General features: G+C 33.8%; 1 protein-coding gene across 9 annotated transcripts in view; it reads right to left on the reverse strand.

Annotated features, from left to right (window-relative positions):
- The window catches only part of Atrx (ATRX chromatin remodeler), a 226,069-nt gene that overhangs the window by 51,704 nt on the left and 148,562 nt on the right, over positions 1–25,803 (reverse strand). For all 9 annotated transcript variants that reach the window (XM_040281649.2, XM_040281657.2, XM_021734672.3 and 6 more), the window contains 4 exons: positions 11,482–11,612; positions 10,784–10,872; positions 10,484–10,656; positions 3,752–3,905 (listed from right to left, as the gene is read on the reverse strand). In XM_040281649.2, coding sequence (XP_040137583.1) covers positions 3,752–3,905; positions 10,484–10,656; positions 10,784–10,872; positions 11,482–11,612 — 547 coding nt within the window. The remainder of the gene's footprint in view (positions 1–3,751; positions 3,906–10,483; positions 10,657–10,783; positions 10,873–11,481; positions 11,613–25,803) is intronic.

Here is a 25,803-nt window from a genome sequence, read left to right on the forward strand (position 1 = left end):
TGAAAAACAATGAACTTTGGTTCAAATTTTATATCTTATGCAAAAAGTAGGTCAAAATGGAACATAAATCTAAATGTAAAATATAAAAACTATAAAATATTTAGAAGGACACATGGAAGAAAATTTTTTTTAACTTAAACTATCTTAGAAACATGACAATGAATGTATGACTGGTGAAAAATAAAGGTGATAAACTGAATTTAATTTAAATGAAAAGCTTTTGCTCTGCAAAAGACACACTGTTCCAAAGAGGCAAAAAATTTTAAATGTCCCTATTAAAAGTATTACAATATTTCAAAATTCTATGCATCCTATTATATGTTATCATTCCATTTCAAATAGGTCTGCAAATTCCTGATTCTCTATTCTAGTGAGTTTAAACTCATTTTTAGCCATGAAATACATTTGTTGACCTAAAGTTTAATATGAAATTAAAATAAAATACATAAAATCAGTATTGTGAGAAAAGGAAGAAAAATGCCACTGGTAACTCATCCTCTGCTCTAGGTTAACAACTTGCTCAGAAGTAATCTGAAAACCACTATTCTGATCCAATACAGTAGTGAGTAAATGGATAATATGTGATAAAAAAAATCTTGGAAGAGAATGTAGAAGGAATTCCTATCCCTTACATATACAAAGTAGGTCGATATATAAAAAGTTATGTATCAGTGGTAAGTGTGTTTCTTAAGTTTTACTTGATTCTGGCAGGGAGGTGCTTATGACTCCAAAACATCCCTTAATAGTCACCGCTAAATGTGTTCAGATTTAGTGGAGATAAAAAGAACAGCTGAAGCTATGAAAGAGCTGCTGAATTTAACAAAATATAAATTTTCTGTTATATGGCTTCCTAATGTTTGCACTACCAGAGTCTACTATCTCCCAGTTGCCAACTTCTAGAACAGTGGTAAAGAAATGAATTGAGTCCTAGGGCTCAGCTTAAATAACCAAAGCCTATGTCTTGACACCTAAGTAGTCTGGTTATCTATCTCAGAATCAAAAACTTCTCTGAAACAATTAATGTGAATTGCAAATTATTTTTGTTAGTGTATATTAATTATATAAAATGGTGCATTCCATTATGGCAAATTCATACATATGTAAAAGCAATTTCACTACCCAATAACTTCATCGCCCTTGTCTCCTATAACTTAATGATCCCCTTCTTCAAACCTAATGAGCCTCCCTCTAGTTCCATGGCATCTCTTTCTTCCTGTTTTTGTCCCTTTAGCTTCAACTACACATGAGAGAAAACATGATACTTTTCTGACTTATTCTGCTCAACATTATGATCTCTAGTTTCATACATTTTCCTACAAATAACATAATTTTGTTCCTCCTACGTCTAAGTGAAACTACACACACACACACACACACACACACACACACACTCTCTCTCTCTCTCTCTCTCACACACACACACACACACACACATGCACACTCACACACACCCTTTCTTTATGCATTTATCTGTTGACTCACACCTAGGATGATTCAAAACATCTACTGTGAACTTTGTTGCTGTAAACATGGACATGAATGTATCGCTTAAGTATGTTGACTTAAATTCTTTTGGATAAATACCAAGGAGTGATATAACTAGATCTTATAGTAGTTGGATTTTTAGCTTTTGGAGTAATCTTCATACTGATTCCCATAGTGGCTCTACTAATTTGCATTCTCATTTATAATATGTAAGTACTTTTTCCCCCACACTCCCATCCTGCATCCTAGCCATCCTAGCCAGCATTTATTATTATTTGCATTCTTGAGAATTGCTATTCTAACTGGAGTGGGATGGAATCATAGTATAGTATTGATTTGCATTTCCCTGATGGCTAATGATATTGAACATTTTTTCATAACATGTTGGTCATCTGCACACCTTTAAAGGTGTCTGCTCATTTCTTTTGCCCATTTTTATTGAATGGGTTGTTTTTTTTTTTTTTTTTAAACAACCATTTATTTTTTAGGTGTAGATGGACACAACACAATGCCTTTATTTGTATGGGGTGTTGAGGATCAAAACCGGGTCCTAAAAAAAAAAAAAAAAACGGGTCCTACCCATGCTAGGTGAGCACTCTACCACTGAGCCACAATCCCAGCCCTGGGTTGTTTTCTTTGGTGTTGATTTTTTAAGTTGTTTATTATGGAAATTAATCCTCTGTTGGAAAAGTAGCTGGAAAAGATGTACTCCCATTCTGTAGGTTGTCTCTTCACTCTGTTAATTGTTTCCTTTTCCTATAAAGAAGGTTTTTAATTTGATGCCATCCCATTCATTGGATCTTGCTCTTACAAGGTTACGATAACACAAGTAATAACTAATAGTTTAACTCTAATAAGTATTCAATTATGGGTAACCTTCTCTGATGATAGCTTATTCTACTATAGCAGAGGGCAGGTGGACATCTACAGTGAATATGGGAGAAGAAATTCCTATATAGGAAAAGATCATTAAAATCCTTCTATACTCTTAATTTTAAATCACAGAGGTTGATAGCGAAAAAAAAGCAAGTTTATAGTAATAATCTCTTCTGAGTTTTCAGAAACTCTTAACTCAAATATCTACTTACTAATTGACATCTCTCATGTGTACCTAACAGGTCCATTAAACATAACAACCAGGGGCTGGGGCTGTGGTTCAGTGGTAGAGTTTGATTCTCAGCACTGTATATAAATAAATTATTAAAATAAAGTCCATCAACAACTAAAAAAATATTTAAAAAAGAAACTAAACAGCCAGAGTAAGACTCCCAATTTCTTCCAATAAAACTGAGGCTTAGGAGTCACTCTCTGACTACTCTCTCTTTGCTACCCTGTATTTCATCTATCAAGTCATACGGTTTCTACTCCAAATCATACCCTTTATTTCCATACAACCTATGCCAACATCATCCCCTACCTAAGCCATTAGTTTCTGTATAACTACAGTGGCAATACACTACCAACCAAACAAAAAAAGTTATATTGAGCACTTAGTAGGTGCCAGGTACAGTGATCCAAAACAAAAAGAATAATATACTGGGCTGGGGATACAGCTCAGTTGTAGAGTGCCTACCTTGCCTGTGTGAGGACCTGGGTTAAAACCCCTGTACTGAGAAGAACAAAAAAGGGAAAAAAATAATCTGTGTCTTCAAACAGCTAACTACCACTTTTTCCAGTAGAAAGACATAAACAAGTGAGTGCTTTAAAATATGTTAAGAGTAGAATATATTCAAAGGTGCTAGGGCAATAAGAGTTTTTTGTCTCTTTCAAGGGGGCTGAAAGAGTTAAGTTTGAATTTTTTAAGATAAAGTATCATTTTTTAGCCTTCTGTTAAATTATTTGAAAAAAAAACAATAAAGAAAGAACAATCAAACAGGTAAAATGTTAAAAGTCTGAAAAATGTCCATTAGGTTTGAAGATGAGAAGATCACTAGGGACTTCAGAAAGAATTTCAGTAAAGTCACAGGGTTTTATACATGGTGAAACATAAATATCTACTAAAAGCTTGAGACCAAAAAATAAGTTCAGGGTATAAAAACTACAAGTAAAAAACAACATGGAAAAATAACCTGAGTATATGGTCAAAACTAGTTCTTAAAAGAAAAATAGTATTTCTATTGGTCTAGCACTACAATAACCAAAGAGAACACATCTCTAAACAAGAAAAAATAAAAAAAATAATAGATTTTTTAAAAATAAAACTGTTTAAGCAGTAGTAATGTTATCAAAAGGCTTATTTATACAATAAATACAGGAAAGAACTTACACTTTATCCCCAATTTCCTCTGCCATTCGAAGAATTTCAAAGAGAAGTACCATTTTTCCAGAATGCTCTAAAACCTCAGCATCAGCATCTGTAACAAAATCTTTGTACCAGTCTGGAGCTGGGCTGCTTGGATTAGAAGAGGAAGTAGCTTTACCTAAATAAAACAGAATATAAATAAGTAGGTAAATCAAGAAAATGAGACCAGGAGAAACAGAAACAGATCAACCAAAGAGAGATTAAGAGAGAAACTAATGTAGATTTGGGAGAAGTGAGGCAATTAGGGTCAAACACACACACACACACACACACACACACACACACACACACACACACACCAATCCAGGAGGAAGAGCTCTACACTGATAGAGAAAGACATGAAATGGAGGGAAGAGAGAGACAGGAATAAATGCCAAGTGACAACAAGCAATAGATGGACACTGAGACAATGCAAGTATGAGAAGAAAACCCTGGAAATAGTGTGGGGAGTACACAAAGAGACTCCAAGAGATGGAAATCCCAGAGGCTCTGAGGGTAAAAGTCTCAAAACATACCCTAAGAGAGGAATTAACAGACACAGAGATACTCAGAGATCAAGAGAGAAAAGGGCTTCAAGATAGGACACATTTCACTGTGCTACATAATTCTGGAAAACTCAAAACAAGGATTTACCAGGGAATTGCCCTATCATGCTAAATCACTTCATTGTGATTCCTCCACATAAACACTTAGATTATAAAAGGCACAAGAAGAAAGGCTCACAAAATAATCTATTAAAAAATTTAAATATGGTTTGATTAAAAGTAAGGAATATTCCATTGCTTTGTAATGCAGAATATTTCAATTTACATACTTTCTATTATAAAATATTTAGGTACTCAGAAAAGTACATAGAATATCATGAACAGCTGTATTTCCACATCTCATCTTTATCACATTTTAATACTAATACTCTCCTGATGCAGCTGAAGCCTAGTATGTGACCCTAACAAATTTCATTTTCTTTCCCTCTCTACTAAGAAGTAACTAAACCCCTAAATTCTATCTTGACCATTTCTATGCAAGTCTTTATATTTTTACTACATGTTGTTGGTTATTGGCCGTTATCTGGGACCATGAATGGTATACAGTCCCCTAAACTGATATAAAACTTTTCATGAGCCAGGTACAGTGCCGCATGCCTATAATCACAACGGCTTTGGAGGATGAGGCAGGAATATCACAAGTTCAAACATAACCTGAGCAATTTAGGAAGGCCCTAAGCAACTTAGCAAGACCTTGTCTCAAAATGGGCCAGGGATGTGGCTCACTAGTAAAACTGACCCTGGATTCAGTCCACAGTACCAAAATCAAAACAAACAAACAAACTCTCAATAACAACAACAAAAAACTCACAAAACCTTTCTATAACAATGGCTAGATTGTAAAACCAATGTGGTTTATTCCAAATGTTTGCTTTCCTGTGGGGTCTAGAATTTAGAATGAGCCAAACAGATGTGAATAGTTCTCAGTAAAAATCTTGGGCTCTAAGTTTCTAATGAGCTTCTCTGGTGGACAACACTTCATTCATATTGTAATAACTCACTGCTAGAGAAATTAGAGTATCCCAGGTGATTCTACTGGAAGAGGACTTTTAGAAGGTTGTGCCGGATTTCAACTGGACTTCATGCTATGTACTTTTCACTATGTTGATTTTGCTTTGTATTCTTTTATTATAAAAACAAACAAAAAAGCCACATAGTCCTGTATATGACTATATGCTGAGTCCTGTGAAGCTTTCTACCGAACCACTGAACCTAGGTGTGGTGGGGTCTCCTGACTCACAGCTTATCAAACAAATATTAACTAACTAAAAGGTTTGCAATTGTTTATACAGATACACTTTTTCGAGACAGAATTATCCTATTATGATGTTGGGCAATAATATTAGCAATAATATACCAGATTTATTTATTCAACAAATATTTATTGAGTGCTTTCTATGTGCTGCATTCTATTCTAGAAGCTTTACAATTTTCCCACTGGCAAATAATACAACCTTGGGAGAATTCTGTACTAAAATAATTTAAGTGAAAATATCAGAACTAAAAAAGTAGGACAGCTAAATATGAATGAAGTTCAGAACAGCACTGACAATTTCTGTACAAATACAACAGATCTCATTCCAATTAGTTTTGTGGTGCTGGGGATCAAACCAAGGCCCTCCGCATGCTAAGCACATGGTCTACCCTGAAATATGCCCACAACCCTCCTGATCAAATATTGATTCTATTGGATATAATGATAGTACTTTATAGTCAAGTCTAAAAAACAAAATGATACAGACAAATAAAGGGTATTTAATTAAAAAATATCCTAAGTATTGTATGAAATAAAAACTTATAAAGAGATACTTCTTGCTGAATTTTCTTATTCCATCATCCACATGGATCAGTCATGACTTCTGCAGTAACTGTGCTGTGTGTGTGTGTGTGTGTGTGTGTGTGTGTGTGTGTCTGTGTCTGTGTGTATACACACACAATATATATATATATAAATGAATGAATGGAGTATCAGGAATGCTCTGGAAATACACACTCTTAAGTCCTGAGCAAGAGATACTAAACAATTATTGTGCCTAGCAATAACTTGGGCTTTACCTCCACTCAGATAATGAAGCCTGGCTCCAGGAGTAGGCATCACCTGGTGGGGTTGAGTTACACTCACCCGCTCCCTTTTCCCTTTTTGGGATAGAATGTTCCATGGAAGCTCCCCTTGTGTGTCCCTGATATAAGAATAAAGCATTCCAGGTGTTCTCTCTCTCTTTCCGCGGACCCCTAAGGTCGCAGAATACTCCCCGGAGTTTGAAAAGTACTTCTGTGTGTTTGTGTGCTTCCTTCGCCGTTTTCTTAAGTTATTACGATAGTCAGATTTTGTGAACCCAGCATTAGGTCGCCAGCTATAATAGATGGTGATGATGGAGGGCAGGAGGTGTAGCTTAGCAGTATAGTGGTCTTGGGTTAAATTCTCCACAACAACAAAAACATCCTTAAAAATTAAGGCATAAATGAAATATAAGATAAATAGAAAATTATACCTTCACAATTAACTACTTAATGCATTCTAAATATATATTTAAGTAAAAGTTTCTTTATCATACTTGTAACATAAAACAATATAGATTTTTAAAAAGAAAGTAGCACAGCTGGTTATGGTGGCACAAGCCTATAATCCCAGCAACTCAGAAGGCTGAGTCACAAGGCTTCCTAGTTTGAGCAACTTAACATGGCCCTAAGCAACTTAGTGATACCCTGTCTCAGAATTAAAAACAAAAACAGAAAGAGTTGGAGATGTGGCTCAGTGGTAAAGCACATATAAAGTAGCATATGTATGTATTCAGTAGTAGTAGTAGTAGTAGTAGTAGTAGTAGTAGTAGTAGTAGTAGTAGAAGAAGAATGGTGCTGTAGGTAGGACCTACTTAAATACTAACTTCATGGTAGGTTGTGGGAGTGAGTGTGTAGTTTGTGTATATAAAGGAAATCCTCTTGTCTAATGTTTTTGGCTGGTTATTTGAAAAAGTTAAAGAATGGATCATGAAATAAATGATATCAATACACTCTACATACTTTTAAAATACAAAATATTCTCTGGACAAAACAGAAAAACGGTGCAACAAGTTTGAATATAATTCATCCCCACTGAAACTCATGTTAAAGTTTGATTACCAATGTAATGATGCTGAGAGGTAATGGTACTTTGAGAAGTGATTAGGTCATTAAGAGAGAATAATGCCTTCTCACAGGAATGGGTTCCCACTTGCCATAGGGTAAAGAAAGACTCCCCCTACTGTTTTCTAGTTTTCATGAGTGCTCATTTACCCTCAACAGACATGGCTGCCCAATCGTGGCCTTTTAAGCTTCCATAACTGTGAGCCCAAATTAATCTCTTTCCTTTATAAATTACAGTTTCAAGTATTTTGCTACAGCAACAGAAAATGGACTAAAACAAATGGCAAGTGCCATGAATGTCTTTTGTTCACTGATATAACCCAAGATTCTAGAATAGTATAAAGCAAATAGAAAACACTCAATAAATATTTGTTGAATGAATAAACCTGGTATATTATTGCTAATATTACTGCCCAACATCATAATAGGAGAATTCTGACTCCAATAAGTGTATCCATATAAACAATTACAAACCTTTTAAAATGTTACTGTTCAGTGATAAAGTTTATACTAAAAATATTAAAAAATAAAAATCTAACATTTTGAAATAATTAATATAGGCATTCCTTAATGCAAAACTTCACTTTCACACAACATAAAAATGGGAATGCTGAAGTGACCTTGAATGATGTATTCAAGATGCTGCTTCTCAGAAAAATCAAAAGTTACTGCAAAAGAATTAAACAGCAACTCTGATGTGTACAGAAAATATGTAGCAAAAACATACTACAGCTCAATTAAAGCCAACTACATATTTGATACCTATTTCAAATTCTATATACAGCACTTTGAACCCTTAATATTACCTATTCACCTTTTCTTACATTTACTCTAAGAAAGTACTTTTATCTTAGTTATACTGAAAAAGCTATATAAGTTTTAATACTGTGATATACTCATGGAATTAATGTAGATTTAAATAATAGATTTCCATCATCTATTAGTTCTGGAGATGCTTCTGATGAACTATACATGCATATATAAGCTACAAAAATATAAAGTGCATCTATGTATAAATAATGTTAATTTGAGTGCACACAGCTAAAACAAAAACCCTATGAAATCTGGTTAAAGTTTGTCTTTTAAAACACATGACATTCCCTATCTGCTTTCAGATTCACAACATGTAGCCTCCTACTTTCTAATCCTTTTCTATTATGGTATATATGGAAAGCAATAATACTTACATAGAATGCCAGAGGAAAAAAAGGAAGAGGCTACTCACTTCTGGCAGTAATTCAGTTGTTCAGACCCCACCTGTACTTGCAACTGATGAAGAAATTATCAACATACTTTTACATAAACTACTTACAGCATAAGACAATATACACTGGGTGATTGTTTCTTCCTCGTAACAAAAAGTTATAAGAAAAATTTCAACAAATTATATTTAAATCATCCCCAGGATATATATGCTGTCTCCAACTAGAACTTAAAAAAATATATATATATATGTATGTGTGTGTGTGTGTGTGTGTGTGTGTGTGTGTGTGTGTGTGTGTATTTTTAGGGCTGGGGTTGTGGCTCAGTGGTGGAGTGCTCGCCTAGCACATGTGAGGCCCTGGGTTCGATTCTCAGCACCACATAAAAATAAATAAATAAAATGAAGATATTGTGCCCAACTACAACTAAAAACTAAATAAATATTAAAAAATATTTTAGGGGCTGGGGTTGTGGCTCAGCAGTAGAGCACTCGCCTTGCACATGCAAGGCCCTGGGTTTGATCCTCAGCACTACATAAAAATAATACATAAATAAATAAAGTTTTAAATAAATAAATGAGATTTTAAAAATATTTTAAAAAGATGAAGGACTTGAGAACTATATATAAGTGGAAAGGCAGATTGAGGGAACAAGGGAGGATATTACAGGAGCTTCCCATTATCTGAAATTAAACTATTCCTTTACTATTATAAAAATATTCTTAAATCTGATTGGAAGATGAACACTGACAGTAAACTGCTCTTATGTGATAGCAAGAGAGAACAAAAAGGAGGGGAATTTTATAGTTTAATTTTGTTGAATCCCCTGATTTCTTGGGGAATCCAGGATTTGTGGTTAGGCTGCCACCTGTCTATTCTATGGAGGTACTGAAGAGAGAAATGTTTATCAAAGAATCACCAACTTGGCTCAGCTGCAGATCTGAGACAACTGTTGGATCATAGGATCATTCAGTTGACCCCCTTATCTCTTTTTTCCTCACAGATAATTAACTGCTTTGTTCCAAAGCTCCCAAAGGCCAGATATTCAGAGCCATTACACTATGCTCTCTTCAGGTGTTTGATATTTCAAATATTCTGATATTTGGTCCCACTTTCAAAGATCCTAAACACACAATCAGGCTGCAATAGGAGAATACAGAGGCTCAATGCCAATCTTTCAACACATATACATGGTTAAAGACAACATAAGACATAGGAGATTTTGATCTAAGACTTTCACTTTCATACACAAGACAGAAAGACCAAAAAAAAAAAAAAAAGTGGCACATGCCGTACATAATACAGAGGAAACTGAAAGTAGACAATAATTACAGATTATGAAGAATTAGAAAGGAAAAAGACTAAATGATTAAGGTTAGTTTTACTATATAAATAAAATTAATTACAATCATACTTCATTATCTGAAATATTTCCAGTTAATCCTATATGGTTAAGTCAAAATAACATGGGGACTTTAATATTAGACATATTTTGGTCTGAATCCCAGATATACTACTCATTTATAAAACTAAAGATATCAACTACATTTCAAGGCTGCTCAAGAACAGTTAACTAACAAATAGTTAAAATAACATAGTGTATGTATGTGTATGTAAATGAATATTAATTTTTATATTTTCCTTTTATTCCAAATTCCAAAAAGAACAAATTGGCTTCCTAATAATTGAAGATTCATCAGACATATGTTACATGTATGTAACTATTCTAGACTTTAATAAACTGAGAAAAGAAATTCCTTTAAATCAAGTAGAGACAATAATAATAGACTGAAAAAAGCACTAATAACTTGACATTTTAGACTCACTATCTTCCAGCTTTAAAGAAACTGAAGGGTTGTTTCCTGCTTCATCCATATTTCCTTCACCACCTCCTCGAGATCTTGAATTCCAAACTTTGATCACTTCAACATCATTGTCACTGCCACTTCCACTTGAGCTACTGTCTTTTTTCCCCTTCTTCCCCTTTGTTTTCTTCTTTCTAAAAAAAGAAAGAAAGAAGAATGTTAGGAAAGCCAAGCAAAGATAAAAAAGCCAATTATCATAGGACAGTTAGCAAGTAGGGGTTTTAAATGATCAACTCAGGGCACAAAACGTACTCAACTTACTTTGTATAATCATCGGAGCTTAAACTCATGGAAGTTTCGTCAGAATCTGAAGCTATAAATTCATCCATACTATCTTCATCAAAATATCCCTAGAGAAAACAAATGACAAGTTTGGGTAGGTTATTTAAATGTATACTGGAAATTATAATCATGCTTCATTTCAGTTGAAGATAAGTACATTGACCTCAGATAAAGAACTGAAGAACTAACACAGATGGGAAGAGAGAAAGGAGACTCAACAGATAAGACTATGCAATGGAGGTCTTAGACTGAATCATGGAGAAGAATGAGAATATAAATAGAAGCACAGATGAAATCCATACAATGTCTGTTGTTAATAGTATTGGAGCAAAGTTAAATTCTTATTTTTATTCATTTCACTATGGTTATGCAAGAAGTTAATATTAGGAAAAATCTGAATCAAAGGAATAGAGGGACTCTGAAATATTTTTGGAACTTTTCTATATATAAGACTATTTCAAAATAAAAGGTTTTAAACATGAACTCAATAAAACAACATTTAACATTCCTTCTTAATCACAATCATTCAAGGATATAGAAATAAAGTAGAAATTTTAAAAAGCTGAATGAAATAGAAAATTGCCTTGAAAATACACTAAGTCAAAAATTGACCATTTTTTGAGGGTTATTCTACTTCAAAAAGATTCCTTTTAAACAATTTTAGGTATCTGATTTACCTTATTTTCTTTGCTTATGTAGTCCAGCTGCAAACACCAAGGATGAGTCCAGATTCTACTTAACATTTGAAAATCTTGGAAAAGTTTTGCACCTGCCTTTCCTCTTCCACCTTCATTACTATTACCTACACCTAATCAAAAGAAAAAAAAAGAGTTTAAGATGCAAGAATTCTTTATTTTAACCAAGGTATTTCCAGATTAGAGGAATTATTTGTGATATGGACCCTTTGGAAGTGTGTAAAAGATTATCCATCTTGTTTTTTAGAAATACATTCTTTACCACAAAAAATAAATAAAATTGTGAAAGAAACCCACTGTACACAAACTATCAAGGAGCAAATTTGTGACACAGAAATATGTGATTTAAAGTAATAATGCATTAGAGGGCTGTGGAAATAATTCAGTGGTGGAGCACTTCCTCAGCATGTACCAGGCTCCAGGTTTGAAAACAAACAAACAACAAAGAAAACACATTAAGAAACAAAATAAATGTAACAGCAGGCAAAATAAGGATCTGAAATTTTAAAGTACTGATGAATTTAAAAGATCTAGAGATATCAATAACAACATTATATAAAAAATACTTTGGGGTTTACGATTAATACTAGCATATTTTGTTGGCTTTAATCATAACTGAAAAAAAAAGCTGCCATTTTAGACATTTAAAAAAAACATACATTGTCTTTTTTTATATGAGTTCTTAAAGCCCCCTAGATTCTCTATTCATGGGCTCTAGATTAAAAACTCCCATTTTAGATCAAGCCTTGCTCCATAAACATAGTCCAGTAGCAACTTTCTCCAAGTATGCTTGTTCAAAAAAAATGTACTTCTAAAAATTGTAAATATTGGTTTTATTCTGTCCAGCATAATACCATTGAAGTATCTTTAAAAAAAAGCAAAATGAAAAGGGAATGAAAACACATTACATTATTATGGAAAAATTATCAAGGTAGCAAAAGGCAAGACAAAAATTAAAAGAATAAAAACAACATTTTAAGTAATAACATATTTTCCTATTCATAGTTTTTTGGAATTATTGTGCTAGGGATTGAATCCAAGGCCTTGCACACATTAAGCACATAACCTCATTCCCACTATCCAGTTTTAAACCATATTAGTTCACCAGTAATTAGCAAGCATTAGGAGAGAAAATTTAGTAACAAAAATGAAAATTAAAAAACTTAACATAAATCTGTACTTATTATTTTGCCAGACAGATGTATTTCCATTGTGTGTAACAGAAATCATTACTCTGAAAACAAAGTATTTAATTTCTTGGAATACAACTGCTTACAACATTTTATTATAATTGTTTTTATTTCTCTAAGGTCAGTCATATACTGTTTCATTCCTTATTTATGTCTTTTCTATTACTTTGTAAGTATAGCTAAAGTCTTATCAAATATGTTAATCCTTTCAAAGAACCTACTTTTGGTTTTCAGTGATTTTCTTTGTTGGTTTTCTAATCTTAGTATTTGTTATTTCCTCCTTTCACTTAATTGGTGTTTAGTTTGCTCTTATTTTACTTTTTCAAATGGAAAGTTAGATTATAAAGTTCTTTCTTCTTTTTGAACATAAGGATTTTGTAACTATATATTTCCCTCTAAGGATTGCTTTAACTGCACCCTATATTCTGATACCTAGGTGCTTTCATTCGCATTGATGTCTAAATATTTTTTTTATTTCCTTAGTGATTTTTTCTTTGAACCATGGGTTGGTTAGAAGTGAGTTACCTAAACATATTGGTGAATTTTTAAACTTTCATTTAATTACTGTTTTTAATTTTATTCTAATGTGGTCAAAGAAAATACTTAGGTAATAAGAATGTTAAAGAAGTTTGTAACAATAACCATCTAAATTTAAAAAGTAAAAATAAATACACTCCCATGTATGTATATATAATATATATACACACATATATATACATATATACAAATACATATATACACATATACATATATATGTATATATGTATATTTTATACATGTGTATACACACATTATATAGATATAGATAGATACACACACACACACACACACACACACACACACACACACATACACATACATAAACGACCTAACTTTATACCTTAAGTATCTTGAAATAAATCAAACAGAGATTAGGTAAACTATAGAAAAGAATATCAGAAAAGCCAGAAGTTTTTTTTTTTTTAATAAAATTCAAACACTTAGCTAGATGAAGAAAAACAGAGAGAAGACTTAAATAAATAAAATCAGAAATTACACCTGATGTTTTGGAAATAAAAAAAAAGATCATGAAGGACATATATAAACAATTATATACAAAAAACTGAAAAGCCTCAAAAAATGGATAAATTTCTAAAAATATACAACCCTCCAAAAATTAATCAAGGTAAAAAGAAAGCAAAAACAGAACAATTATAAACAGATTGAAGGAGTAATAAAATTTTCTTAATAAAGAAGACTTTCAAGACTGAATCTACCAAAAATTCAAGGAATCAATCAATAGAAATTCATTTTAAACTCTTACCAAAAATACAGTTAGAAAGAATACTTCCAAACTCTTTTTACGAGGCCACCATTACCCTGATACCAAAGCCAAACATGTATTATTACAGACAAATATTACTTGGGAACATAGATGTTAAAATCCTTAATAAAATACCAACAAACCTAACTCAACAATATGGCAACATGATGATACACCATGACAACCATGATTTATTCCCAGGATCACAGGCAGAACTACTATATGTAAAACAACCAATGTGATATACACATTAACAAAAAGAGCAACTCAGTGTAGAGTGCTTGCTTGGCATATGTGAAAAAAACTATCTTAATCATCTAAATAACAAATAGTATTGAACAGTATTCAATATTCTTTCATGACAAAAAAATCTCTCAGCAAAATAGGTATACAAGGAAATTTCCTCAGTATCACGTCAATGGAGAAAATGGAAATGCTTTTACTCTGAGATGAAATATAAGGCAAGGATATATATGCTGGCTGCCAATATTTTGCACAGTACTAAAAGAACTAGCAAGAGCATCCAAATTAAACAAGCAGAAGTAATAGGAAAACTATATATATACATGCAAAACAATGAAACAGGTATGAATATCTTACACTACAAAACAAAACTTTTGATATTGGCCTTGGCAAAGATTTTATGGATAGCTTACTAAAAGCACAAAAACATAGAAGTAAACATAAACAAGTAGTACCACATTGAACTACAAAGTACTTGTACAGCAAAGAAAGCAATGAAGAAAATAATAAGAAAATGGATGGAAAGAAAATATTTGCAAACCATGTATCAAATAAGGTTACTATAAAAATATATCTGTAGCAAAAAAATGAATAATGTATGTAATTCTATATTTTTTTCTGATACAACTACTTTAAGTTATGAATGTTCTTCTGAGTACTGTTTCATCCTGAGAGCCTGATATTTTAAGCTTTTATTTTGAGTTCAAAACACTTTTTATCTACTTTTCTTGTGCTTTTTTCCTTGACCTCAGAGATACTTAGAAGGGCACCACTGAATTCTGAAATAGTTGATGTGAGGGTGGGGTCCTATATAGTGTAGAGTGACTGATTCCTAATGTAATATAATAAATCATGCAGGAAACAGTCTGCATGATTTGAAAATTTTAAAAAGTACTGGACATTTTTATATTGATTGTATTGGTTACATACATCTCAAAATTGATCAAATTTCATACTTTAAATATGTGCATTTTATTGTACTTCAAATTTACCTCAATAAAGGTATGGGGAAAATGAATAATCTAATTTAAAAATGAGCAAAGAACCTGAATAAACAGACACAAAAATAGCAAACAAGTATATAAAAAGGTGCTCATCATCACGAATTCTTAGAAAAATGCATATCAAAGCCTCGATGAGGGCTGGGGTTGTGGCTCAGTGGTAGAGCACTCGCCTCACATGTGTGAGGCACTGGGTTCAATTCTCAGCACCATATATAAATAAATGAATAAAATAAAGCCCATCAACAACTAAATTTTTTAAAAACCCCAATGAGCTTCACACAGTGGAACACATGGGAGTCTGAAACAGACTGCAAGTTTAAGGACAGCCTCAGAAATTTAGCAAAATTCTAAGCAATTTAGTTTGACCCCATCTCAAAATAAAAAACAAAAAGGACTGGGGATGTGGCTTGGTGGTAGAGCAACTCTGAGTTCAATCACTAGTAACTACAAATAAACAAACATAAAAGAAAAGAAAAAGAATAGAATAATAAAGGCTAGGGATATAGGTCAGTGGTAGGGCAACCCAGTGTACTGCAGAGAGAAAAGGTGGAGATCTATCAAATGATCTTTTGGAGAAATGGTTTACAGAGTAAGAAAGCTTGATAAATATCAAAAGAAAAAGAAGGCTGAGCATTTTGGTGAACAATGCAATCCCACCTACTCAAACAGGATAAGGCAGGTTCGAGGCCAGCCTCAGCAGTTTAGCCAAACACTGTCTCAAGTTAAAATTAAAAGGTAAATGGATGGAATTGGAGAACATCATGCTAAGCAAAGTAAGTCAATCCCCCCAAACCAAAGGCTGATTGTTCTCTCTGATAAGTGGATGCTGATCCCTAACATTGGGGGGGGGGGGTCATAAGAAAAATGGAGGAACTTTGATTAGGCAAAGGAGAGGAAGAATAGGGAGGGTGCACGGGGGGGGGGGGGCCACAGGAAAGACGGTGGAATGAGATAGACACTATTACCCTAGGTACATGTATGGCTGCACATATGGTGTGACACTATATCATGTACAACCATAGTAATGTAAAGTTGTGCAACAATAGTGTACAATGAAATCAAATGCACTCTGCTGTCGTATATGTCTAATTTAAATAAATAAATAAATTTTAAGAAAGGGGGCTTGGGTCTCTCTTCACATTCTTGATTGTTTCCTTTGCCATAAAGAAGTTTTTACTTCGATACCATCCCACTTAATGATCATTAAATTTATTTCTTGCATTTTAGCAATCTTATTGAGGAAATTGGTTCTTAAACTGATATGATGGAGAATTGGGTCGACATTTTCTTCTAGTAGGCACAGGGTCTCTGGTCTAATGCCTAGGTCCTTCATCCACATAAGAGTTGAGTTTTGTGCATGGTGAGAGATAAGGGTTCAATTTCATTCTAATACATATAGATTTCCAGTTTTCTTAGCACCATTTGTTGAAGACGCTATCTTTTCCCCAATATATATTTATGATAACTCTGTCTAGTATGAGATAACTGTAGGAATGTGGGTTTCTTTCTGTATTTTCTGTTATGTTCCACTGGTCTTCATGTCTATATTGGAAACAATGCCATGCCATTTTTGTTACTATAGCTCTGTAGTATAATTTAAGATCTGATAATGAGATGCTTCCTACTTCACTTTTCTCACTAAGGAGTGCTTTGGCTATTCTGAGACTCTTATCTTTCCAAATAAATTTCATTACTGCTCTTTCTATTTCTAATGAAGAACATCACTGGGATTTTAACAGGAATTGCATTGAATCTGTATAGTACTTTTGGTATGGCCATTTTGATAATATTAATTCTGCCTATCAAAGAACAAGGGAGACCTTTCCATGTTCATTACACTACACTGCGACTCCATTTCATGCCAGTCATAATGGCAACCATCAACAATACAAGTAACAATAAATGCTGGTAAGGACGTGGGGGGAAAGGTACACTAAACACTGCAGGTGAGACTGCAAATGGGTGCAACCACTATGGAAAGCATTATGGATATTCCTCAGAAAACTAGGAATGGAACCACCATTTGACCCAGTTATCCCAAAGGTCTTAAAAGCAGCATACTACAGTGATGCAGCCACATCAATGTTTATAGCAGTTCAATTAACAATAACAAAACTATGGAACCAACTTAGGTGCCCTTCAACAGATGAATGGAAAAGAAAATGTGGTATATACACAATGAAATATTACTCAGCCATAAAGAAGATGTTATGGCATTTGCCAGTAAATAGATAGAACTGGAGGCTATCATGCTCAAGTGAAATAAGCCAATCCCCCCAAAACAAAAATTGAATGTTCTCTCAGATATGCAGGTGATAACACAAAATGGGGGATGTAGAGAATAGAAGTTCAGTGAATTAGACAAAGGTGGAGGAGGAATGGGAATGAAAAAGATAGTAGAATGAATCAGACATATAACTTTTATATGTATGTTCACATGTGAATACGTGACCAGTGAAACTTCACATCTTGTACAACCACAAAAATGGGAACTTAATTAGAATAAGTTATACCCCATGTATGTGAAATATGTCAAAAACACTGTCATGTGTACCTTTTTTTAAAAAAAAAAATGGTCTTGGATGTACTACCTGAGGTGTAGCTTGAGGAAAGGAAGGAAGGAAGGGAGGGAAGGGAAAGGAAGAAAGGGGAGAGAAGGGAAGAAAGGGAGGGAGGGAGGGAGGGAGGGAGGGAGGGAGGAGGGAGCAAGCCAAAATAGTGGTATACACCATTCACAGAACTAACTCAGTTGGTAGGATTGTTTCTTAAAGAGAGAGAGAGAGACAAGAAAAAAATGAAAACAGAAAAAAAGGGGGACGGAGCAAAATTTGAAGAGAGAATTCAACACACATAATATCTTTGCATACTAGATATATGTACTTTTTTGTTTTTTGTACTGGGCACTGAACCCATTAACCTATATCCTTAGTCCTTTTTATTTTGAAACAGGCTCTTGATAAGTTGCTGAGACTGGCCTTGGACGGACCATCATCTTCCTAAAGCTTTCTAAGTCACTGGGAGAACAAATGTGCACGACTACAGTACACCTGGCCTTGATACATATGTTTTTATACTACACAGAATTATGCATTATTTTATAACCATTAATACATGATACATTGTATAGATTCCTATTAAGGCATTATGGTACATACATTATTATATTTAATGTATCTTACTTCATGGCATTAGATTAAATTGATGTATCATAATCTAAACTATCCCCAGCCAGGTGCCATAGTGCATGCCTGTAATACTAGTGGCTTGGGAGTCTGAGGCAGGAGGATCCTGAATTCAAAGACAGCCTCAGCAAAAGCGAGGCAGTAAGCAAACAACTCAGTGAGACCCTGTCTCTGAATAAAATATAAAATAGGGCTTGCGATTTGGCTCAGTGGTTGAGTGCCACAGAGTTCAATCCCTGGTACCCAAATAAATAAATAAACAGACCCCAAAAGTTGAGATTTTTGGTTAATTTCCAATTTGCATTATTATAAATAATGACAAAAATAAAAAAGAGTTAATATTAAATAAAAAGATGGATTTGTAAAATTCCAGTCAATAAAAATATTTTCCTAGTGTTTTTTAATGCTCCTTAAGAGTTAATTATAGATAATCCATAAACAAAATTAAAAACATTCCTACACAAGCTAACGAAGAGAAGATGAGAGAGAACTCAAATTACTAACATACGGGATGAAAAAGGCAATATCACAACAGACGCTACAGAAATACATTAGACAATTAAAAATTATTTTTAAAAGCTATATTCCAATAAAATAGAAGATAGTGGAGACATCGATAAATTTCTAAAGTCATATGATTTGCCCAGACTGAGTCAGGAGGATACACACAATTTAAACAGACCAATTTCAATGGATGAAATAGAAGAAGCAATCAAAAGACTACCAACCAAGAAAAGCCCAGGACCAGATGGGTATACAGCGGAGTTTTACAAAACCTTTAAAGAGGAACTAATACCAATACTTTTCAAGCTATTTCAGGAAATAGAAAAAGAGGGAGTTCTGCCAAATTCATTCTTTGAGGCCAACATCACCCTGATTCCTAAACCAGACAAAGGCACCTCAAAGAAAGAAAACTACAGACCAATATCTGTAATGAACCTAGATGCAAAAATCCTCAATAAAATTCTGGCGAATCGGATACAAAGGCACATCAAAAAAATTGTGCACCATGATCAAGTAGGATTCATCCCTGGGATGCAAGGCTGGTTCAATATACGGAAATCAATAAATGTTATTCACCACATCAATAGACTTAAAGATAAGAATCATATGATCATCTCGATAGACGCAGAAAAAGCATTCGATAAAGTACAGCATCCCTTTATGTTCAAAACTTTAGAAAAACTAGGGATAACAGGAACTTTCCTCGACACTGTAAAAGCTATCTATGCTAAGCCTCAGGCTAGCATCATTCTGAATGAAGAAAAATTGAAGGCATTCCCTCTAAAATCTGGAACAAGACAGGGATGCCCTCTATCACCACTTCTAGTCAATATAGTTCTCGAAACACTGGCCAGAGCAATTAGACAGACGAAAGAAATTAAAGGCATAAAAATAGAAAAAGAAGAACTTAAATTATCACTATTTGCGGATGACATGATTCTATACCTAGAAGACCCAAAAGGATCTACAAAAAAACTACTAGAACTAATAAATGAATTCAGCAAAGTGGCAGGATATAAAATCAACATGCATAAATCAAAGGCAATTCTGTATATCAGCGACAAAACTTCTGAAACAAAAATGAGGAAAAACACTCCATTCACAATATCCTCAAAAAAAATAAAATACTTGGGAATCAACCTAATGAAAGAGGTGCAAGATTTATACAATGAAAACTACAGAACCCTAAAAAGAGAAGTAGAAGAAGATCTTAGAAGATGGAAAAATATACCCTGTTCATGGATAGGCAGAACTAACATCATCAAAATGGGGATATTACCAAAAGCTCTCTATAGGTTTAATGCAATGCCAATCAAAATCCCAAAGGCATTTCTTGTAGAAATAGATAAAGCAATCATGAAATTCATATGGAAAAATAAAAGACCCAGAATAGCAAAAGCAATTCTAAGCAGGAAGTGTGAATCAGGCGGTATAGCAATACCAGATTTCAAAATATATTACAGAGCAATAGTAACAAAAACAGCATGGTACTGGTACCAAAACAGGTGGGTGGACCAATGGTACAGAATAGAGGACACAGAGACTAATCCACAAAGCTACAACTAAAGGAGCTAAAAGCATGCAATAGAGGAAGGATAGCATCTTCAACAAATGGTGTTGGGAAAACTGGAAATCCATTTGCAACAAAATGAAACTGAATCCCCTCCTCTCGCCATGCACAAAAGTTAACTCAAAGTGGATCAAGAAGCTAGATATCAAATCAGAGACACTGCATCTGATAGAAGAAAAAATTGGCTCTGATCTACATATTGTGGGGTCGGGCTCCAAATTCCTTAATAGGACACCCATAGCACAAGAGTTAATAACAAGAATCAACAAATGGAACTTACTTAAACTGAAAAGTTTTTTCTCAGCAAGAGAAACAATAAGAGAGGTAAATAGGGAGCCTACATCATGGGAACAAATTTTTACTCCTCACACTTCAGATAGAGCCCTAATATCCAGAGTATACACAGAACTCAAAAAATTAGACAATAAGACAACAAATAAACCAATCAACAAATGGGCCAAGGACCTGAACAGACACTTCTCAGAGGAGGACATACAATCAATCAACAAGTACATGAAAAAATGCTCACCATCTCTAGCAGTCAGAGAAATGCAAATCAAAACTACCCTAAGATACCATCTCACTCCAGTAAGATTGGCAGCCATTAGGAAGTCAAACAACAACAAGTGCTGGCGAGGATGTGGGGAAAAGGGTACTCTTGTACATTGCTGGTGGGACTGCAAATTGGTGCGGCCAATTTGGAAAGCAGTATGGAGATTCCTGGGAAAGCTGGGAATGGAACCACCATTTGACCCAGCTATCGCCCTTCTCCGTCTATTCCCCAAAGACCTTAAAAGAGTGTATTATAGGGATACTGCTACATCGATGTTCATAGCAGCACAATTCACAGTAGCTAGACTGTGGAACCAACCCAGATGCCCTTCAATAGATGAATGGATTAAAAATAATGTGTCATTTATCCACCATGGAGTATTACGCAGCACTAAAAAATGACAAAATCATGGAATTTGCAGGGAAATGGATGGCACTAGAGCAGATTATGCTTAGTGAAGCTAGCCAATCCCTAAAAAACAAATGCCAAATGTCTTCTTTGATATAATGAGAGCAACTAAGAATAGAGCAGGGAGGAAGAGCAGGAAGAAAAGATTAACATTAAACAGAGACATAAGGTGGGAGGGAAAGGGAGAGAAAAGGGAAATTGCATGGAAATGGAGGGAGACCCTCATGGTTATACAAAATTACATATAAGAGGTTGTGAGGGGAATGGGAAAATAAACAAGGAGAGAAATGAATTACAGTAGATGGGGTAGAGAGGGAAGATGGGAGGGGAGGGGAGGGAGGATAGTAGAGGATAGGAAAGGTAGCAGAATACAACAGTCACTAATATGACATTATGTAAAAATGTGGATGTGTAATCAATGTGATTCTGCAATCTGTATTTGGGGTAAAAATGGGAGTTCATAACCCACTTGAATCTAATGTATGAAATATGATATGTCAAGAGCTTTGTAATGTTTTGAACAACCAATAAAAAAAGAAAAAAAAAAGAACATATACACTTTAAAAAATTGGAAAGCAGATACCTAATAAAACTACCACTTCCAATTGGTGGTTTATGACACAATAGCTACTCTTATTCTCACATTTGTACATTTCAATATTTCATACACATTCCCCAATGAACACATATTTCTGCAAGGAGGGGAAAAAGCTTTAAAAATCTGGTATATGCATTCTTGAATATAAATTTCTGTACACATTATTAGACCTCTCCTTTGGATAAAGGCTTAAAACTGAAAATAATTATGATATACCTTACCTAGTTAAAGACAAATTAATACATTAAAGAGCCCAATTCACTATATCCTTAACAATACTCGATATCATTTTATCTTATCAGTTTAGTGGTGTCTGGTGTTCAATGATGACTCTAATGGCATGACTACTTTTGATAATTATTATACATTTTTCCTCAACCTTGAATTATGTTATCACAATGTTAATTATGATATTTTCAAATGTAAGATTTAAATTAACATATAATTCCAGGTACTTGAGAGGCTCAGGCAGGAAGACTGCAAGTCTGAGGCTGGTATGAGCAACTATCAAGACCCTGTCTCAAAATAAAAACTAAAAAATGGGCTGGGGATATAGCTCACTGATAAAGCACCTCTGAGATTCACCCCCAGTACTGCTATATATAGTATTAATTTTATACATTTAATAACTTAGTTTTCCTGATTATATAAACACATATTTAGATTACTCGTCTTCTGCAATTTTTGTAGAGATATAAAACAAATAAAATAAAGAATTAACAATATTTCTACCACATAAAGGAAAGAATCTCAGTTAATGTTTTGGTATCATTTCTCCATGATTCCTTTGGCTACTTAACACTCACTCATTTAAGTCTCAACTCTCATCTGAAATGTAACTACCTAATAATCAAGTAAACACTTTATAGCAATGATTATCAAATGGTTATCAGAATTGTTTACCAAAATCATCTGTAGCGTTACAAAAATGCCAATGAACAGGCCCCAGTCCAAATACATGGAATCAACCTCTAAAAATCAGAACTTAGACTCGGGCATTTTTAGACACAAAAGCTATTACTGAGTTCTGTTTGGGGATATTATTATTTGATATGAAATAAAAAATTACCATTTTAATAATTGTAAATTCACAAATGATTGATCTGAAGCATAATCAAAATGTTCTACAAGCATAATCACCCTCCATTTCTAGAATTTTATCATTCCTAACAAACTGTGCATCCTCTTAAAATAACTCTTCATTCCCTTCTTCCCTCAGCCCTTGGTAATCACCATTATAATTTCTGCCTGTATGTATCTGACTATTGTAGGTACCAGTAACCAGAATTATACAAGTATTACAATTATGTCTGATTTATTTCACTATATATTAATGTCTTCAAGGTTCATCCATGTTATAGAATGTGTCAGAAGTATCCTACCTTTTTGAAACCTAAATAATATTCCATTGTATATCTACACCACATTTTTAAATGCATTCATCTGTCAGTCTACACTGGGGTTGATTGTACATTTTTGTTTTATTTTTCTTATTATTTAGGTACTAGGGATTGAACATACGGGCACATTAACACTGACCTACATTGCCAGAATTGTTTATTTTTTATTTCAGACACAATTTCACCAAGTTGCTGAGGGTCTCACTCTGTTGCTAAAGTTGGGCTTAAAATTGAGATCCTCCTACCCCTGCCACCAAAGTTGCCACTGTGCTCATCACCTTTTGGGTAATTATAAATAACACTGCTATAAATTTGGGGGTTCAATTATCTGAGTTCTTCCTTTCAATTCTTTTGGGAATATTACAAATAGAATTGCTGGATATTCTGGATCACTTTTGAAAAATGCCACACTGTTTTTCTCTATTGGGTATAACATCTGACATTCCTACCAGAAATATGTAAGGTTTCCACTATATCCACACCATAAGCAGTATTTCTTAGACTGCCTTTTCTTTTTTTTGAAAATGCCCATACTAATGAACACAAAACAGTGTCTCACTGTGGTTTTGATTCCCATCCCTAATAACTAGTGATGATGACCATCTTTTCATGTGCTTACTGGACATTTATATATATCTTCTTTGAAGAAATATCAATTTGTGTCCCATTTTTGATATAGGTGGTTTGTTTCTTTGTTGCTGAATTAAAAGAATTCTTCATATATTCTGGATATCAATCCCTATTCAGAAAAAATGATAAAAAATGATTTGAATATATTTCCTCCAATTCTGTGGGCTATCTTTCAATGTACTACTTTTTTTTTTGTACCAGGGATTGAACCCAGTGGTGCTTAACAACTGGGCCTCATCCCCAGTCTATTTATGTTTTTTCATTTTAAAACAGAGTCTCACTACTTTGCTCAGGGCCTCACTGAGTTGCTGAGGCTGGCTTTGCACTTGTGATCCTCTTGTCTTAGCTTCCTCAGTCACTGAGATTACAGGTGTGCACAACATGACCAGCCATGTGCTCCATTTTTGCATCACTTATAAAACTCAAGACACTATATGGATTGTAATATTGATTTAAGTTTAAACTCAGACTAATAATTAGTTATTAAAAAGACCACATATTCATATGCTTATAAAACCTAATTGTTTACTGAATGCATACAATTATATGTTACTAAGAACTTCTGAAATCTTTTAATAAAAGGCAGCCTATGGAATTAAACTGGAAAAAAAGGAGGGTTGGGGATGAAACTCATTGGTGAAGCACTTCCTTAGCATGTTTGAGGCCTTGGGTTCAATCCTAAGTACCACCCTCTCCCCGCAATAAAGAAAAGGGGAATCATTATCAGGGTAATGCAAATCAAAATCACAATGATTACAGATTTGTGTGACTACAGAAAGATTGCAACTTCAAAGCTAGGTCTCAGTGTTTTAGTGACATCCTAAGCAACTGTCTCAAAATAGAAAATAAAAAGAGGTGGGGATGTAGCTCAGAGATAGAGTGTCCCCTAGATTAAATGATTAGTACAAAAAAATCATAATGAGTTATTTCTCATTCCTGATAGGATAGATATAATCAAAAAGACAAAGGTAACAAATTCTAACAAAGATGTGGAGAAGTAGAAACTATTATAAACTGATGGTGGCAATGTAAATTAATCATTGTGGAAAACAGTATGGGGTTGCTCAAAAATTGAAAATGAAACCATCATATTATCCAGCAATCAAACTTATAGGTATACATCCAAAAGAAAAAGGACACCACTATGTTGAAAGGATACCTGTACTGCCATGTTTATTGCAGCACAATGCACAACAGCCAAGAAATGGAAACAAGTGTTCCTCACTTAATGAATTAATAATGTAAATGGTACATATACACAATGGAATACCTCTCAGCCATAAAAAGGATGTACTGCTTTCATTAGGACTGGAGGTCATTATGTTAAGTGAAATATGGAGGCATATCATGTAACATGGGTGATTCTAAAAATGTTGATCTCATAGAAATTAAGAGTAGAATGTTGTTTAAAAGAGGCTGGGGCAAGTAGAGAGGAATAGAGATGGGGATACTAGGTTACAGTCAGGAGAAATAAGTTTGAAGAGATACATATTAACTCTTACTTGAACATTAGACAATGTATACATATATTAAAACATCACATGGTATTCCATGAATATGTATAATTTTTAACAATTTAAAAATTATTGTAAAAAAAGAGGAACTAAGGAAAATTAAGGGAATTTTTTAATTTTCTCAAAATTCACTCCCAGTGTCTTCCTTCTTTTTGGAGTGTATTAAATGTACTATAACGCATTCCTAATAAAACTAAAATAAAAA

The sequence above is a fragment of the Ictidomys tridecemlineatus genome, chromosome X (assembly GCF_052094955.1).
Source record: "Ictidomys tridecemlineatus isolate mIctTri1 chromosome X, mIctTri1.hap1, whole genome shotgun sequence".
Classification (NCBI taxonomy): domain Eukaryota; kingdom Metazoa; phylum Chordata; class Mammalia; order Rodentia; family Sciuridae; genus Ictidomys; species Ictidomys tridecemlineatus.